At 53.5% G+C, this 19,181-nt stretch overlaps 1 protein-coding gene across 2 annotated transcripts in view; it reads left to right on the plus strand.

Annotated features, from left to right (window-relative positions):
* LOC139235601 (polycomb group protein Pc) overlaps positions 1 to 15,654 on the plus strand; it is a 67,593-nt gene extending 51,939 nt beyond the window's left edge. For both annotated transcript variants that reach the window (XM_070866633.1, XM_070866634.1), the window contains 2 exons: positions 7,493 to 7,664; positions 10,639 to 15,654. In XM_070866633.1, coding sequence (XP_070722734.1) covers positions 7,493 to 7,664; positions 10,639 to 10,860 — 394 coding nt within the window. In that variant the 3' untranslated portion in view covers positions 10,861 to 15,654. The remainder of the gene's footprint in view (positions 1 to 7,492; positions 7,665 to 10,638) is intronic.
* The last annotated feature ends 3,527 nt before the right edge of the window (positions 15,655 to 19,181 follow it).

Raw genomic sequence — 19,181 nt, forward strand, 5'->3', positions numbered from 1 at the left:
GGGGGGGGGGGGGGAGGTGGTGAGTGAGTAGGGGGGGCGGGGGGGGGGGGGAGTGTGGTGAGTGAGTAGGGGGGGGGCTGGGGGGGGGGGGGAGGTGGTGAGTGAGTAGGGGGGGCTGGGGGGGGGGGAGGTGGTGAGTGAGTAGGGGGGGGGGGGGGGGGGGAGGTGGTGAGTGAGTAGGGGGGGCGGGGGGGGGGGGGAGGTGGTGAGTGAGTAGGGGGGGCTGGGGGGGGGGGAGGTGGTGAGTGAGTAGGGGGGGCTGGGGGGGAGGAGGTGGTGAGTGAGTAGGGGGGGCGGGGCGGGGGGAGGTGGTGAGTGAGTAGGGGGGGGGGGGGGGGGGGGGAGGTGGTGAGTGAGTAGGGGGGGGGGGAGGTGGTGAGTGAGTAGGGGGGGCGGGGGGGGGAGGTGGTGAGTGAGTAGGGGGGGCGGGGGGGGGGGGAGGTGGTAGTGAGTAGGGGGGGGGGGGGGGGGGAGGTGGTGAGTGAGTAGGGGGGGCGGGGGGGGGGGGGAGGTGGTGAGTGAGTAGGAAGTGCGGGGGGGGTCCAGTGGAGGTTGATCGCAGAAGGCCCGAACGTATGCTGTGTCCGTCTCTAGCTTACTGAAGCCCCCTGCACTGCCTGTATCTCGGCCGTGATCGTCTCCCGTCACCACCCCCCCCCCCCCCATCTTTTGAAGTGCGACATTGAGGTACAGCAGACGCACTGCTAGGCTTTAGGCGGACGGATGTTAATGCGCTGCTTTCTCTCTCTCTCTCTCGCAGGTATCTCAATTCAGCAGCTTGAGATTGGACTGCAGCCAGCACGTGCGAGAGTTGAGGATAGATGGAGTGCTAGTGGAGAGCAGTTTAACACGTACAATAAAATATTTAGATTTCACAGTGCAGTGCGGGCTCTGTCTGTTAGCGTGCTCTTGTCAGTCGGTTGTGGTAGGCTGTGGCGGGGTTGGCGGGGGGAGTCGAAGGGGTCTTATCGTTCGGACAAGCGCCAGTTCATTTAGTCGCGTCAGCTTTAACTGCCAGCGAGTTGGAAGATCCCGCTGCTGGAAATGGCCGCCCGTTGTCCCGCTATAACGTGGGTTTGCACCCGGGAGATGAATGTTGTTGCCTGTGCAGCACGTTGGGTCGTCCCGTGGTCGTGAAAGGCGCTATGTAAATGCCAGACCTTCCTTTGACATCCTCGGGACTCCGAAAGCGCTTCCCGGCCAATGGCACACTTCCAATTTGGACACCGCCGGTGTCCGCAGTGGCCTGGCGTCGCCCTCGCGGGTTCGAGTCCCTGAGGGAGCGCCATACTGTCGGAGGTGCCGTTTTCTGGAATATCGGTACCACTTTCCCGCCCTCTGCCCACAGACCCAGCATCAATTCCAAACCAATATCACTGTCCGACTTACCCCATCGGCCTACATAAATCCAACTCTAATCCCACTGCCCCGCTCTCTCCCCATAGCCCTGTATCAATCCCCAAACTAATCCCACTGCCCCGCTCTCTCCCCATAGCCCTGTATCAATCCCCAAACTAATCCCACTGCCCCGCTCTCTCCCCATAGCCCTGTATCAATCCCCAAACTAATCCCACTGCCCCGCTCTCTCCCCATCGGCGTACATAAATCCAAATCTAATCCTACTGCCCCGCTCTCTCCCATCGGCCTACATAAATCCAAATCTAATCCCGCTGCCCCGCTCTCTCCCCATAGCCCTGTGTCAACCACAAACTAATCCCACTGCCCCGCTCTCCCCATAGCCCTATATCAATCCCAAACTAATCCCACTGCCCTGCTCTCTCCCCATAGCCCTGTGTCAATCCCCAAACTAATCCCACTGCCCCGCTCTCTCCCCATAGCCCTGTATCAACCACAAACTAATCCCACTGCCCCGCTCTCTCCCCATAGCCCTGTGTCAATCCCAAACTAATCCCACTGCCCCGCTCACTCCCCATAGCCCTGTGTCAACCACAAACTAATCCCACTGCCCCGCTCTCTCCCCATAGCCCTGTGTCAACCACAAACTAATCCCACTACCCTGCTCTCTCCCATAGCCCAGTATCAATCCCAAACTAATCCCACTGCCCCGCTCTCTCCCCATAGCCCTGTATCAATCCCAAACTAATCCTACTGCCCTGCTCTCTCCCCATAGCCCTGTATCAGTCTCCAAACTAATCCCACTGCCCCGCTCTCTCCCCATAGCCCTGTATCAATCCCAAACTAATCCCACTGCCCTGCTCTTCCCCTCTCCCCCCCCCCCCCCCCACATAGCTCTGTACTAATCCTGCTGGCCCACTCTCTCCTCATAGCCAAGTGTCATTATGAAACTAATCCCACTGCCCCGCTCTCTTCCCATAGCCCTGTATCAATCCCAAACTAATCCCACTGCCCCGCTCTCTTCCCATAGCCCTGTATAAATCCCAAACTAATCCCACTGCCCCGCTCTCTTCCCATAGCCCTGTATAAATCCCAAACTAATCCCACTGCCCCGCTCTCTTCCCATAGCCCTGTATCAGTCCCACTATAATATAATGGACGGGCTGCAAACACACCAGTGTGCCTCAAACCCTCCGGACTTTCTCTAAGAGCACCAGTTTGTCACTGGGGGAGGTACAAAGAGAGATGGAAACTAAGTTCTAACTGGAAGGGAAAAAAAAAAGCTTAAACAGTAAGCTAACAGCAGCAACTTGCATTTGTATAGCACCTTTAACATAGTGCAACGTCCCACGGGCGTTTCACAGAAGCGATTATTAAACAAAATTTGACACCGAGCCACATGAGATGTTAGGACAGGTGACCAAAAGCTAGATGAAAGAGGTAGGTTTTAAGGAGGCGAAGGAGACAGCGAGGTTAAGGGAGGGAATTCCAGAGCTTGGGGGTCTCGGCACCCGAGAGCATGACCCCACCAATGGTGGAGCGATGAAAATCAGGGATGTGCGTGAGGCCAGAAAATTGGAGGAGCACAGAGATCTTGGAGGTTTGTATGGCGGGCGGAAGTTAGAGAATATGTGTCGGGCGAGGGAATTGAAAGCAAGGATAAGAATGTTTCAATCGATGCGTTACAGGACCGGGGGCCAGTGTAGGTCAAGTGAGCACAGGAGGGCGACGGGTGAACAGGACATGGTGCAAGTTAGGCTACGGGCAGCACAATTTTGGATGAGCTGAGGTGTCGTTGGCTGAGGGATAAATTTTTGGCCCCAAAACATGAGAAGAACATAAGAAATGGGAGCAATCCATTTGAAACCCTCGAGCCTGCTCCGCCATTCAATACGATCATGGCTGATCCGATCATGGACTCGGCTCCACTTCCCCGCCCGCTCCCCATAACCCTTCACTCCCTTATCGCTCAAAAATCTGTCTATCTCTGCCTTTTAAAGGGTCGGAGGTGGAAGGCCAGCCAGGAGAGCAAGTAGTTCACTAGCGTGCCTTTTACCCAGTCCGGGCCTATGCGTGACTCCAGTTCTGCACCAGCGTGAATGACTCTTAACTGCCCGCTGAAGTGGCTGAGCGAACCATTCCATGGCATCAAGTAAAAGCCCATGGGATCCAGGGCAAAGTGGCAAGTTGGATCTGACATTGTCTCAGAGGCAGGAAGCAGAGGGTAATGGTTGATGGGTGTTTTTGTGACTGGAAGGATGTTTCCAGTGGGGTTCTGCAGGGTTCAGTGCTGGGTTCCCTTGCTTTTTGTGGTATATATCACCGATTTAGACTTGAATGTAAGGGGTATGATTAAGAAGTTTGCAGATGATACTAAAATAGGCCGTGCGGTTGATAATGAAGAAGAAAGCTGTAGACAGCAGGAAGGTATCAATGGACGGGTCAGGTGGGCAGAGCAGTGGCAAATAGAATTCAATCCGGACAAGTGTGAGGTAATGCATCTGGGGACGTCTAACAAGGCGAGGGAATACACATTAAATGGTCGGACACTGAGACGTGTAGAGGAACAGAGGGACCTTGGAGTGCAGGTCCACAGATCCCTGAAGGTAGCAGGCCAAGTACATAAGATGGTTAAGCAGGCATACGGAATACTTGCCTTTACTAGCCGAGGCGTAGAATACAAGAGCAGGGAGGTTATGCTTGAACTGTATAAAGCACTGGTTAGGCCACAGCTGGAGTACTGCGTGCAGTTCTGGTCACCACATTACAGGAAAGATGCGATTGCACTGGAGAGGGGACAGAGGAGATTTACAAGGATGTTGCCAGGATTGGAGAATATTAGCCACACGGAAAGATTGGATAGGCTGGGGTTGTTTTCTCTGGAACAGAGGAGGCTGAGGGGAGACCTGATTGAGGTGCATAAAAGGGAGTGAAGGGTTATGGGGAGCGGGCGGGGAAGTGGAGCTGAGTCCATGATCAGATCAGTCATGATCTTATTAAATGGCGGAGCAGGCTCGAGGGGCCAAATGGCCTACTCCTGCTATTTTTTATGTTCTTATGAGGGGCCGAGATAGAGTGGATAGAGCGAAGAATGAGAGGGGATCTCATAGAAACATATAAAATTCTGACGGAATTGGACGGGTTAAAGGCAGGAAGAATGTTCCCGATGTTGGGGAAGTCCAGAACCAGGGGTCACAGTCTAAGGATAAGGGGTAAGCCATTTAGGACCGAGATGAGGAGAAACTTCTTCACCCAGAGAGTTGTTAACCTGTGGAATTCCCTGCCGCAGAGAGTTGTTGAGGCCAATTCATTGGATATATTCAAAAAGGGAGTTAGATGTGGCCCTTACGGCTAAAGGGATCAAGGGGTATGGAGAGAAAGCAGGAAAGGGGTACTGAGGTGCATGATCAGCATTGATCTTATTGAATGGCGGTGCAGGCTCGAAGGGCTAAATGGCCTACTCCTGCACCTATTTTCTATGTTTCTATGAACTATTTCCCTCAGCAGAGGGGTCAACAACCAGGGGGCATAGATTGAAAGTAATTGTGGGGGGGGGGGGTTTAGAGGGGATTTGAGGGGCAATGTTTTCACCCAGAGGGCAGTGGGGGTCTGGGGTGGAACTCACGGCCTGAAAGGGGGGTAGAGGCAGAAACCCTCACCACATTTAAGAAGTGTCTTGCCAGCAACGCCCACATCCTGAGAATGAAGGCCAAAGCCTAATCCAGATTCTGAGTGATGTTGAGGGGAGTGGATGTGGATGTAGCGAGCCACAATTCGTACAGGCGAGGGGTATCGAGGGAGACCGCAGGCACAGTTAGCAGTTTCGAGACACTGCCGGGCAAGGAGATGAAAGGGCGAATTTCCCCAGGGAAGGCCTTTGGTCCCATGCACGCGATCTGCGCTGAGTTCGCTGATCGTGGGGGTTGGAGGCAGGGGGTGGGGGCGGGAGGTGCTACAGTTGGGTCTTGAGTCTGACAGAGCAGGAAGGGCACAGGTTCCACCCCGCCCGGGCTGCGAAAGAAAAGAAGGGATCTTTTGCGTCTACCCGAGCGGGTACAGTGAATCCGGTACCCCCCCCCCACCCCCAACAGCGACGGGAAAGAGAACGCGCACTTGTGCGGCACCCTTCACGTTGTCCGGACGTCCCGGAGCCCTTTACTGCCAATGAAGTACCTTTAAAGTGCAGCCGCTGTTGAAATGTGCACAGCAAGATCCCACAACCAGTGCTGTGATGGTGACCGGATCAGTGACGCTGGTTGAGGGCGGAACTATTGGCCGCAGGGGCACCCGAGTGGAGGGAGGGGTTGGGGGGAGGGGAATCTCCCTCTGCTGACCTCTTGACGTCGCGGCCGTGGGATCTTTTCCGGGCCACCCGAGAGGGCAGACGGGGGGGTGGGGGCCCCCTCGGTTTAACGTCTCGGGGCTCGGTTCCATGCACCTGGTCTGTGCTGAGTGCAGCTCATCGCAGCTGGGGCCCCGGGCAAAGGGGGGGGGGGGGGTCTGCGATTGGCACGGAGCCCCGCACAGCAGAAAGGGCCCCAAGTTCCACCCCGAGCCCTGTCTGTGCTGAGTGAGCTGATCCCGGGGAGGGCAGCCGGTGCAAGGTGGGGGAGCGACACTTGGTACTGAGCGCATAAAGCAGGTAGGGCCGAGGTTATATCTCCGTGGGGGGGGGGGCCTACAATTTAGAAGCCTTGACCCCGGCCTTCCCCATAGATTCGGGAGCAGGGATCAGCGTCCCTGCTCCTGATCGCACTCCAGTGAATTCGGCTGCAAAGTGTGCAGGGGCCAGCCCATGGCCCCGTATCAATCCCAAACTAATCCTACTGCCCCGATCTCTCCGCAGTCTAGTACCCTCCCATGGAAAATGGAGTCCTTGGGTGAGGTAACCAAGGGCAACCAGACCTCCATCACACGAGTCGGCACCCTCACTGGAGCAATTGTGGGGGGGGGCCGGGGGGTGGAGAGAACGCGGGGAGTGGGTGAAATCTGTGGGAATGAGGAACTCTAGGGATCTTCAAAGATGTTGTGGATTGTTAAGACACTCAGGGGGGCAGAATTAGAGGAGCGCAGACATCTCGGCGGGGGGGGGGGGGGCTGGAGGAGATTACAGAGATAGGGAGGGGGCGAGGGCCATGGAAGGATTTGTAAACAAGGATGAGAATTTTGAAATCGAGGCGTTGCTTAACCGGGAGCCAATGTAGGTCAGCGAGCACAGGGAGTGATGGGTGAGCGGGACTCGGTGCGAGTTAGGACACGGTGTCAGCGAGCACAGGGGGTGATGGGTGAGTGGGACTGGGTGCGAGTTAGGACACGGGGCAGTGAGCACAGGGCGTGATGGGTGAGTGGGACTGGGTGTGAGTTAGGACACGGGGGCAGTGAGCACAGGGGGTGATGGGTGAGCGGGACTCGGTGCGAGTTAGGACACGGGGGCAGTGAGCACAGGGGGTGATGGGTGAGCGGGACTCGGTGCGAGTTAGGACACGGGGCAGTGAGCACAGGGGGTGATGGGTGAGCGGGACTCGGTGCGAGTTAGGACACGGGGCAGTGAGCACAGGGGGTGATGGGTGAGCGGGACTCGGTGCGAGTTAGGACACGGGGCAGTGAGCACAGGGGGTGATGGGTGAGCGGGACTCGGTGCGAGTTAGGACACGGGGCAGTGAGCACAGGGGGTGATGGGTGAGTGGGACTGGGTGTGAGTTAGGACACGGGGCAGCGAGCACAGGGGGTGATGGGTGAGTGGGACTCGGTGCGAGTTAGGACACGGGGCAGCGAGCACAGGGGGTGATGGGTGAGCGGGACTCGGTGCGAGTTAGGACACGGGGCAGTGAGCACAGGGGGTGATGGGTGAGTGGGACTGGGTGTGAGTTAGGACACGGGGCAGTGAGCACAGGGGGTGATGGGTGAGCGGGACTGGGTGTGAGTTAGGACACGGGGCAGTGAGCACAGGGGGTGATGGGTGAGTGGGACTCGGTGCGAGTTAGGACACGGGGCAGCCGAGTTTTGGATGAGCTCAGGTTTACGTGGGGTAAAGTCATCACTGGGAGGGACTGATTCCCGCGCTCCCGGCCCCCTGGGCGATACATTTTCCGCCATGACATGCTTGGACTGTCTTCTCTCCCCCCCCCGGCGACAGGTTGAAGGAGGCAGAGACCCACCATCGATGTTGCTCAAAGAGGAGGCGACGGCCCAAGGTGGTGAAGCAGGACACGACGGAGAGCGAGGATGACTCAGCCCGGCACCGCGAGCGCCCTCACCGCTGGAACCTGCGCCTCAGCCCGCAGAAGGAGACCAGAGCCATTGCCGAGGTAGTGTAGCCCCCTCGCCTACCCCCCTGGGAGGGGCGCCTGGTCAGAGAGATATAGGGAGGGGCACCATTCAATAATTGGTCGGACCTTGTCGTCAACATTGTGTCTTACAAATCCTGCCCCGGACAGAGGGTGAATTACTGAAGGGTCGTAAGAAACAGGAGAAGGAGTCGGCCATTCGGCCCCTCGAGCCTGCTCCGCCATTCAATACGATCAAGGCTGATCCGATCATGGACTCGGCTCCACTTGACATATCAAGAAAGACTGGATCAACTGGGCTTGTATTCACTGGAGTTCAGAAGAATGAGAGGGGACCTCATAGAAACGTTTAAAACTCTGACGGGTTTAGACAGGTTAGATGCAGGATGAATGTTCCCAATGTTGGGGAAGTCCCAGAACCAGGGGGTCACAGTCTAAGGATAAGGGGTAAGCTGTTTGGGACCGAGATGAGGAGAAACTTCTTCACCCAGAGAGTGGTGAACCTGTGGAATTCTCTACCACAGAAAGTTGTTGAGGCCAATTCACTAAACAAATTCAATAAGGAGTTGGATATAGTCCTTACTACTAGGGGGATCAAGGGGTATGGCGAGAAAGCAGGAATGGGGTACTGAAGTTGCATGTTCAGCCATGAACTCATTGAATGGCGGTGCAGGCTCGAAGGGCCGAATGGCCTACTCCTGCACCTATTTTCTATGTTTCTATGTTCCACTTCCCTGCCCGCTCCCCATAACCCTTCACTCCCTTATCGCTCAAAAATCTGTCTATCTCCACCTTAAATATATTCAATGACCCAGCCTCCACAGCTCTCTGGGGCAGAGAATTCCACAGATTTACAACCCTCTGAGAGAAGAAATTCCTCCTCATCTCAGTTTTAAATGGGCGGCCCCTTATTCTGAGACTATGCCCCCTAGTTCTAGATTCACCCACGAGGGGAAACATCCTCTCTGCATCCACCCTGTCGAGCCCCCTCAGAATCTTATACGTTTCAATAAGATCACCTCTCATTCTTCTGAACTCCAATGAGTAGAGGCCCAACCTGCTCAACCTTTCTTCATAAGACAACCCCCTCATTCCCGGAATCAACCCAGTGAACCTTCTCTGAACTGCCTCCAATGCAAATATATCCCTCCTTAAATACGGAGACCAAAACTGCACGCAGTACTCCAGGTGTGGCCTCACCAATACCCTGTATAACTGTAGCAGGACTTCTCTGCTTTTATACTCCATCCCCCTTTGCAATAAAGGCCAACATTCCATTGGCCTTCCTGATCACTTGCTGTACCTGCAGACTAACTTTTTGTGTTTCATGCACAAGGACCCCCAGGTCCCTCTGTACTGCAGCATTCTGTAGACTCTCTCCATTTAATGCTTTTTTAAATTTTTCCTACCAAAGTGGATAACCTCACATTTTCCCACATTATACTCCATCTGCTGTTCGGTGAGGGCAGTGTGGCAGATAGAGTCTGCCTGGACTTTAGCAAGGCTTTTGACAAGGTCCCACATGGCAGATTGATCAAAAAAGTAAAAGCCCATGGGATCCAAGGGAGAGGGGCAAATTGGATCCAAAATTCGGCTCAGTGGCAGGAAGCAAAGGGTAACGGTTGTTTTTGTGACTGGAAGGCTGTTTCCAGTGGGGTTCTGCAGGGCTCCGTACTCAGTCCCTTGCTTTTTGTGGTATATATCAATGATTTGGACTTAAATGTAGGGGGTATGATGAAGACATTTGCAGATGATACAGAAATTGGCCGTGTGGTTGACATTGAGGGGGAAGCTCCAGACTGCAGGAGGATATCGATGAACTGGTCAGTTCGACAGAAAAGTGGCAAATAGAGTTCAATCTGGAGAAGTGCGAGGTAATGCATTTGGGGAGGGATAACAAGGCGAGTGATTACACAATAAACGGGAGGACACTGAGAAGTGTCGAGGAACAGAGGGACCTGGGAGTGCAGGTCCACAGATCCCTGAAGGTAGCAGGCCAGGTGGATAAGGAGGTTAAGAAGGCACACGGAATACTTGCCTTTATTAGCCGAGGCATAGAATACCAGAGCAGGGGGGTTATGCTTGAACTGTATAAAACACTGGTTAGGCCACAGCTGGAGTACTGCGTGCACAGTTCTGGTCACCACATTACAGGAAGGATGTGATCGCACTGGAGAGGGTACAGAGGAGATTTACCAGGATGTTGCCGGGACGGGAGAATTTTAGCGATGAGGAAAGATTGGATAGGCTGGGGTTGTTTTCTTTGGAACAGAGGAGGCTGAGGGGAGACCTGATTGAGGTGTATAAAATGATGAGGGGCCTGGATAGAGCGGATAGGGCAGACCTGTTTCCCTGGGCAGAGGGGTCGATAATCAGGGGGCACAGATTTAAAGTAATTGGGAGGAGGTTTAGAGGGGATTTGAGGGGAAATGTCTTCACCCAGAGGGTGGTGGGGATCTGGGGCAGAACTCACTGCCTGAAAGGGGGGTAGAGGCAGAAACCCTCACCACATTTGGATGTGCCCCTGAAGTGCTGTAACTCACAGGGCTACGGACCCAGAGCGGGAAAGTGGGATTAGGCTGGGTAGCTCTTGGTCGGCCGGCACGGACACGATGGGCCGTAATGGCCTCCATTTGTGTCGTAATTTTGCTGTGATAGGAGACTCTGTTGGGGCTGGGTATCAAACACTGACCTTTCACCCTCTGGGATCAGAGGGCAAGCAAAGGTCGAGATGGAGGGCATTGACGTTTCTCGATTTTGGGGGGGGGGGAATTGGGTGTTGGTACAGATCAGGTGAGGAGGCTGCAGATATCTCTGACCTTGCCGGGTATCTCCACGGTACAGGTGGCCGCCTTTGGGCTGAAAGCTTGACGGCTTGAGTCTGATACTGGGCCGCTGCGATTCTCCCTCTAATTAACGACGGCTCTCTCTCTCTCTCTCTCTCTCTCTCTCTCTCTCTCTCTCTCTCCCCCTCTCCCCCGCTCTTCTCCTCCAGGAAAGCATGTCTCAGATCCGGCCGCTGGTGCTGGGCAGGATGGGCGCGGGGTGCAAGAACTCGCCCAGCAGGGAGCGCGCCCGCCCCGGGTTGGCGCAACAGACGCTGGCGCTGTCGGCCTGCCAGCGGGAGAGCATCACCCGACTGTTTGTCACCTCCATCTTCTTCATCCCTCTGGGGCTGCTGCTGCTCATGTGCCTGTTGCAACGGAAGGAGGCCTGAGGCGGGGGCCGGGGGGGGTGTTGTCGGGAGGGTGTGCGCGACCTTCGAACTCTGCCAAGGGTCACGCACAAGATGGCCGCCAACCGGTCACACAGGACAAATGTGGACTTCCGTGACTTGTGTTTTTATTTCGGCTTTTTTTTTTTCCCCATCCTCCCCCTCCCACTGCCCCTCTCCCAAGTTCTCCGACACCCATCTTTGCCCCCCCCCCTTCCCAATGCCAACCTGTGCGCCCCCGTGCTTGCCCAAGCACCGAGGCCAGATAGAAGCGGGAGAAAGGTACTCGGGGCATCCTTCGAGAGAGAGTGCGCCATGGTGGATATCGCGGGGGCGGGAGGGGGAGAGGGGGGAAACGGAGCTGTGATCCCCAGTGGCACAACCCCCTCGATCATCCTGCCTACAGACGAATATCTGAGCCAGTGGGTAAAGACAAGGGTCAGTGTGGCTGAGGCACAGAAGGATCCCAGAGTCCGTGGAACTCGCATCCAAGTGAGGAGTCAGCGTCCACAGAGAGGTTTTTAAAATTATATATATATATTTTATCGTTTATATTAAACCTTTTGGGGAAAAAAGGGCATTTCTCCTGTTCATTCTATCTGTGTGAGGGGTGAGGAGCTTGTGGTGTTACTATCCATCTCTAGATCTATATATCTCCATGGTATCTACCCAACTCCATCGCTCCCTTTTGATCCATCTTACATTTCCCCCCTCACTATGATTCGTGGCTCAGTGGGTAACACTCTCGCTTGAGTCAGAAGGCTGTGGGTTCAAGTCCCACTCCCTGGGCCTCGAGCCCGTAAATCCAGGCTGGCACTCCCAGTGCAGTGCTGAGGGAATGCCGCACTGTCGGAGGTGTGCCGTCTTTCGGCTGAGACGATGGCACTGTTTTGAAGAGGAGCAGGGGAAGTTATCCCTCGATCAACATCACTGAAATAGATTATCGGGTCACTATCACATTGCTGTCTGTGGGAGCTTGCTGTGCGCAAGTTGGCTGCTGCGTTTCCCACATTCCAACAGGTCCTGAGGTCTTGAAAGGTGCTATATAAATGCAAGTCTTTCTATATATCTCCCTCTCACTACAACTCATCTCTCCCCCTCTATATATCCATCCATCTCTACGCTTCTATATCTCTGTCTCCATCTCATTCTCTCTCTCTCTCTTCTCTGTCTCTGTTTCTCTATACCTCTCCAATTCTCTCTCTCTCTCTCTCTATATCTCTACATTTCTCTATACCTCTCCAATTCTCTCTCTATATATCTCTACATTTCTCTATACCTCTCCGATTCTGTCTCTCCATATCTCTTCATTTCTCTGTACCTCTCCAATTTGCTGTCTCTCTGTTTCTCTATACCTCTCCAATTCTGTCTCCGTCTCTCTCTCTATATCTCTCCGTTTCTCTCTCTCTATCTCTACGTTTCTCTGTACCTCTCCGATTCCCTCTCTATCTCTCCATTTCTCTGTACCTCTCCAATTCTGTCTCCCTGTCTCTCTCTCTCTCTCGATATCTCTCAGTTTCTCTGTACCTCTCCGATTCTCTCTCTCTCTCTCTCTCTATATCTCTCCGTTTCTCTGTACCTCTCCGATTTTCTCTCTCTCTCTCTACGTTTCTCTGTACCTCTCCGATTCACTCTCTCTCTCTCTGTTTCTCTGTACCTCTCCGATTCTCTCTCTCTCTATATCTCTCCGTTTCTCTGTACCTCTCCGATTCTCTCTCTCTCTACATTTCTCTGTACCTCTCCGATTCTCTCTCTCTCTCTCTTTCTATACCTCTCCGTTTCTCTCTCACTGTCTATCTTTCTGTCTCTCTCTCACACAAGTGGGACTGTTAATACTGATATAGAGCAGCACCATCTACTGGGGCCAACACAGGACAACATGAAGTGAACTGACTCCGTTCTCCCTGCACATTCTGGCCCTGCCTGAGCAAGCCACGCAGACTCACTCCGTGCACTTAAACTAAACAACACAACAGCTCTTTCAAAATGGCCCAGGAATCAATTCCTCACGCATTTAGGAGTCTGTGTGGGGTCAGACACTGACCTTTCACCCTCTGCTGGCTGAGGTCACAAATTCTTGGACAGAGTCCCGCAGAAGGAGGCTACCCCTAAAATGGTGAAGGCCGAACAGGAGGGGCCAGAGCCTGCCCTGAGGTACAGGCCGAGGCCAGTGTTTGGGGGCAGTGCGGCTCATGGCCATCGTGACAGGGGGAGACACTGCTCCCTACAACCTGTGAATGGGTCTTCTGCCTGATTCCTCTTACCTTGCCTGACCTGACCAGGTCACCGAACTTTTTCCTCACACTCACAGAGCGGTGTCCAACCTTCTTCCTCTCCCACCTTGAGGAGGACACTAAGAGGCTGCAGGGTGTCTTGGACAGGTTAGGTGAGTGGGCAAACGAGTGGCAGATGCAGTATAATGTGGATAAATGTGAGGTTATCCACTTTGGTGGCAAAAACACGAAGGCAGAATATTATCTGAATGGCAGCAGATTAGGAAAAGGGGAGGTGCAACGAGACCTGGGTGTCATGGTTCATCAGTCATTGAAAGTTGGCATGCAGGTACAGCAGGCGGTGAAGGCGGCAAATGGCATGTTGGCCTTCATAGCGAGAGGATTTGAGTATAGGAGCAGGGAGGTCTTACTGCAGTTGTACAGGGCCTTGGTGAGGCCTCACCTGGAATTATTGTGTTCAGTTTTGGTCTCCTAATCTGAGGAAGGACGTTCTTGCCATTGAGGGAGTGCAGCGAAGGTTCACCAGACTGATTCCCGGGATGGCTGGACTGAGTTGTTAACCTGTGGAATTCTCTACCACAGAAAGTTGTTGATGCCAGTTCATTGGATATATTCAAGAGGGAGTTAGATATGGCCCTTACGGCTAAAGGGATCAAGGGGTATGGAGAGAAAGCAGGAAAGGGGTACTGAGGGAATGATCAGCCATGATCTTATTGAATGGTGGTGCAGGCTCGAAGGGCCAAATGGCCTACTCCTGCACCTATTTTCTCTCCAACCTCTCCCGCCTTCCTCTCCAACCGCTCCCTCTCTCCCCACGAGCTGATTGGTGGGTGGGGGGGGGGTACTTTCTTGCGTCTCTCACTAAAGAGACCCTCGCCCTTTCCCTCCCCTCTAACCGTGTCGATACCACGGCAACACTGAGCTTTCCAAGGTCTGCTGCAGAGATTCTACCCTCCCCTTCCCCTTTCCCCCCCCACTCCAGGTGCCTTGACACCGGAGGATAGGCGAGCACGGACTCCTCGATTTCCCCCACGGGGCGGGGTAAACTGGCCGATTTCCCGATGGGGTCGTGCGATGGGAAATTGGGAGCCCAGATTAAGTTTTAACTGGGGGGGGGGAGGGTACGATTCACCCCCCGAATGCTGCCAATACTGGCCGCAAGACCCAAGAGCGCCCCAGTCTGATTCCCGGCGTGAATATACAACAGTGATGGCGGGGGAGGGGGAAACTGAGTACACGAAGTAAAGGAGAATACAGGATCCCAGCCGGGGCGGGGGGGGGGGAGCGGTTATTATTGGTACTGAGCCCCACACAACAGCAAGGCCCAGATCCCACCCCTCACTACACCCCCTTCGCCCCGTCTCTGCTGAGTGATTGACCCCAGCGGCAGTGGTTGTGCAGTTTGAGATTGATCCAGCAGACACGATGGGCCAAATGGCCACTTTTTGCAATGCCGCTATCCTCTGCGTTGTGAGCCCAGATCGTGAGCGGGCGAGAATTGGTGCAGTAAGTTTGAAGTGAGTGGGTTCTGGTTTATATTCAGCGGTGTGTGGGTTGTGGAGGTTTCAGTGCGAGTCACTCAGCCAGGACAGTGAAAGGCCCTTTTGATTTCCATTGCCACCACTCGATGTGACCCACATTCTCTCATTTCCCGATCTCACCGAGAAACTGCGGTTGACCAACTCCCACCGCCAACAAAAATAGTTTAACCCTCTCCCACGGTTTATATTCCGCACAGCTTCCCGTGTCGGGGACGAACTTAAGTCAGAAAATTGAGGTCGCATCCACTGTGCCTTGCACAGCTTGACACGGGAGCCTCAGTTTCCACATGTACGCTGACGACACCCAGCTCTACCTCACCACCACTTCTCTCACCCCCCCCCTCCACTGCCCCTCGATTGTCAGACTGCCTCTCCGATATCCTGCACTGGATTGCCTCCAGTTAAATATTGGTAATTGTCTGAGGCTGAACCAGACTGTTCGCAACCCTGGTGTCATATTTGACCCTGAAATGAGCTTCCGCCCACATATCCGCAGCATAACTAAAACCGTCTATTTCCACCTCCGCGACATCAACCGTCTCCGCTCCTGCCTCAGCTCTTCGGCTGCTGAAGCCCTCGTCCATGCCGTTGCAACATCTAGACTTGACTATTCCAATGCACTCTGCAGGGGGTTTGTTTGCCACTCTGATTCATAGGCCTCGGGAATTACAGGAAGGACTCCACGCGACGCAAAGTTTAGACTTAAACCCAACTGTTAGTTTATTGCACAATAACCAATTAAAAATTACAGAACAAGACTTCTTAGAGATTGGTCGAAGACACATTAAAAGAGTCCACGCACAGGACACTATACGATACAATCGCCCATCCAGCCCTTGTCGATTGTAGGCTTATGGAGCGAGGGAAAGTGTTGGGTCTCAGCTGCTCGCTTCGTGGTCGTTCCTTTTGACCTGTTGTTCTGCGGTGTTTCTTTGACCTGTTTTCTGCGCTGTTGTTCTGACTTGTTCCTCTGAGCTGTTTGTTCTCTGCTCTTACATATATATCCATTTGATTATACAAACCTCGTACCGGGCTGCTTTCAGTTAATGTGTCTGGATGAGTCTCAACGGCTGTGATAATGGGTCTGGCCATAATGCGTACCCTCTTCAGTGCACGGAATCAACAGGACAAAAGATAACTCCTTATCCTTTGTGCCCCGTTATCCAAAAATGCACGCCTTGTGGGATCCTTGTGGTCGCCATAGGGAACTGTTTTTTCCCCCTGCGTGGGCTTCTCTGCTTGATTTTATCAAAAGCGTTTGTCTCGATGTTAATCGGGTCTCGCTCCTGACCCCAGAAATTGCATTAATCAGTTATGAGTCTCTACTTGCCCCAGGCTGGCACTGTTTTCCCCGTCCAACAGTCCCACGGGTTTTCTTTTCAACCATTTTAGTCCGTGGCCTCTGGCTGTGCCTTGATCACAAAATGTGTCAACCTTACAACTGCTCGCTGGCCATCCACGTTCTACCCAACATAAACTTGAGGTCGTCCAAAACTCGGCTGCCCCTGTCCTAACTCTCTCCAAATCCCGATCACCCATGACCCTTCTGCTCGCTGACTTCACAACTTTTATAACGGGAGAGCTCTATGCTGCCCAATGCACCCTGCTCTATTCTGAATGCTGACAATTACCCCACAGACCCAAAAACATTCAGGTTAAATCGAGCAGTTAGATTTATTTGAAAGTCAGATGATTACACAAAACGTCCTAATAGCAATGCATTCCTTCACTTTACAAAACATCTCAAATGTTCCAAGAAACAAATTCTTTAGCAGTGTGTTTGAGTATCTTTAGCCCAAGAACCAGCAGAAATGGAGAGGGACAGTGAGCAAGAATCTGTCCTTATACACCAAGGACAAGTTACGGTTGTTAAATCAAATCGTAAGTATTAATTTGATCCTTTTTCTTATTATTTCAAAGTTCCTTCACAGTCCAAAAACATGTCGATCGACTGAGGTTTTCAACAGGTCATTTCCAGCTTTCACACATCCTCCGAGGTCTGGACCTGGAGTGGGACACAAGAATTAAAATAATGGTTTGTGTTGGATAGAGAGACACTAGTTAGTGTACAGATATCTCCACTAGAGAGAGGGGACGGAGACAGCAGTCAGTGTACAGATATCTCCCTGAGGGAGAGGGGGCTGAGAGACACCAGTCAGTGTACAGATATCTCCCTGAGGGAGAGGGACTGAGAGACACCAGTCAGTGTACAGATATCTCCCTGAGGGAGAGGGACTCGGAGACACCAGTCAGTGTACAGATATCTCCCTGAGGGAGAGGGACTGAGAGACACCAGTCAGTGTATAGATATCCCCCTGAGGGAGAGGGACTGAGAGACACCAGTCAGTGTACAGATATCTCCCTGAGGGAGAGGGACTGAGAGACACCAGTCAGTGTACAGATATCTCCCTGAGGGAGAGGGGACTGAGAGACACCAGTCAGTGTACAGATATCTCCCTGAGGGAGAGGGACTGAGAGACACCCGTCAGTGTACAGATATCTCCCTGAGGGAGAGGGACTGAGAGACACCAGTCAGTGTACAGATATCTCCCTGAGGGAGAGGGACTGAGAGACACCAGTCATGGTTTCCAGGTTAACCAATCGGCCCCTCTCCTGCTCCGGCCCATACATTAGGGGTTTGATGTGGTGTGAGGCCTTTCTGCTACCTGGGTGGCCACGGCCCACCTCCCGATCCCTGGGCCCCTGCATTGAACCCTCTCACCTTGGCTGATGTCTTGTCCTGGGTCAGGAACTCCAGAGCGGTCAGAGAACAGTTGGACTGGACGCAGGAGATCCCGAGCGGGCAGTGGATCCGGGCCCCGAGAGACAATGTGTAGGGCGGCTCAGTTACCCGTGGGAGGTCGTGGGTCACGCTGGGAGCCTGGGCACCTGGGAGGGTTAAAGGTGATAGGGTTAGACTCCAGTCCTCCCACGATCTAGCCGTCTCCGACAGCGATTACTCCCTCCCTCAACCTGGAACTGGCTCGCTGCATCTTCCTGGGGCTCCCCGTCCATCAACAATCTCCTACAGCGATTACTCCCTCCCTCAACCTGGAACTGGCTCGCTCCATCTTCCTGGGGCTCCCCGTCCATCAACAATCTCCTACAGCGATTACTCCTCCCTCAACCTGGAACTGGCTCACTGTATCTTCCTGGGGCTCCCCGTCCATCAACAATCTCCTACAGCGATTACTCCCTCCCCCAACCTGGAACCGGCTCGCTGTATCTTCCTGGGGCTCCCCGTCCATCAACAATCTCCTACAGCGATTACTCCTCCCTCAACCTGGAACTGGCTCGCTGTATCTTCCTGGGGCTCCCCGTCCATCAACAATCTCCTACAGCGATTACTCCCTCCCCCAACCTGGAACCGGCTCGCTGTATCTTCCTGGGGCTCCCCGTTCATCAACAATCCGTTATAATCCAAGCTTGGCTCGCGAGCATAAGGAATAGGAACAGGAGTCGGCCATTCGGCCCCTCGAGCCTGCTCCTCCATTCAATAGGATCATGGCTGATCTGATCATGGACTCAGCTCCACTTCCCCGCCCGCTCCCCATAACCCTTGACTCCTTTATCGCTCAAAAATCTGTCTATCTCCGCCTTAAATATATTCAATGACCCAGTCTCCACAGCTCTCTGGGGCAGAGAATTCCACAGATTTACAACCCTCAGAGAGAAGAAATTCCTCCTCATCTCAGTTTTAAATGGGCGGCCCCTTATTCTGAGACTAGGTCCCCTAGTTCTAGTCTCCCCCATCAGTGGAAATATCCTCTCTGCATCTACCCTGTCAAGCCCCCTCATTATCTTACACGTTTCAATAAGATCACCCCTCATTCTTTTGAACTTCAATGAGTAGAGGCCCAACCTGCTCAACTTTTCTTCAAAAGACAACCCCCTCATCTCAGGCATCACCTGACCATTCCTGCATTGACCCCATCTTCCCTTCAGCTCATTGGGCCGAAGGTCCTTCGTCCCAGGTTCCCGATACGGGGCCTCAAAGGTTTAACGTACAAGGCGAGGCTGCCTAGACTGAGCTTGTATTCCCTCGAGTACATGGAAGAAGAGCATAAGAAATAGGGGCAGGAGTTGGCCATTCGGCCCCTCGAGCCTGCTCCGCCATTCAATAAGATCATGGCTGATCTGATCATGGACCCAGCTCCACTTCCCCGCCCGCTCCCCATAACCCTTCACTCCCTTATCGCTCAAAAATCCACCTATCTCCACCTTAAATATATTCAATGACAGAGTATAAAAGATTAAGCGGCGATCCATTTCGAGGCGCTTAGGATGATTAACGGATTTGATAGGGTAGATCCAGAGAAATATTTCCTCTGGTGGGGGGAGCCCAGAACAAGGGGACATCACCTTAAAGTTCGAGCCAGGCCATTCAGGGGTGATGTCAGGAAAGGCTTCTTCACACAAAGGGTCATGGGAATCTGGGATTCTCTCCAAAAAGCTATTGAGGCCGGGCGGGGCTGGGCCAACGGAAAATTTCAAGACTGAGATTGACCGATTTTTGTTGGGCAAGGGTATTAAAGGTAACGGAACCGTG

The sequence above is a fragment of the Pristiophorus japonicus genome, chromosome 23, assembly GCF_044704955.1.
Source record: "Pristiophorus japonicus isolate sPriJap1 chromosome 23, sPriJap1.hap1, whole genome shotgun sequence".
NCBI lineage: Eukaryota > Metazoa > Chordata > Chondrichthyes > Pristiophoridae > Pristiophorus > Pristiophorus japonicus.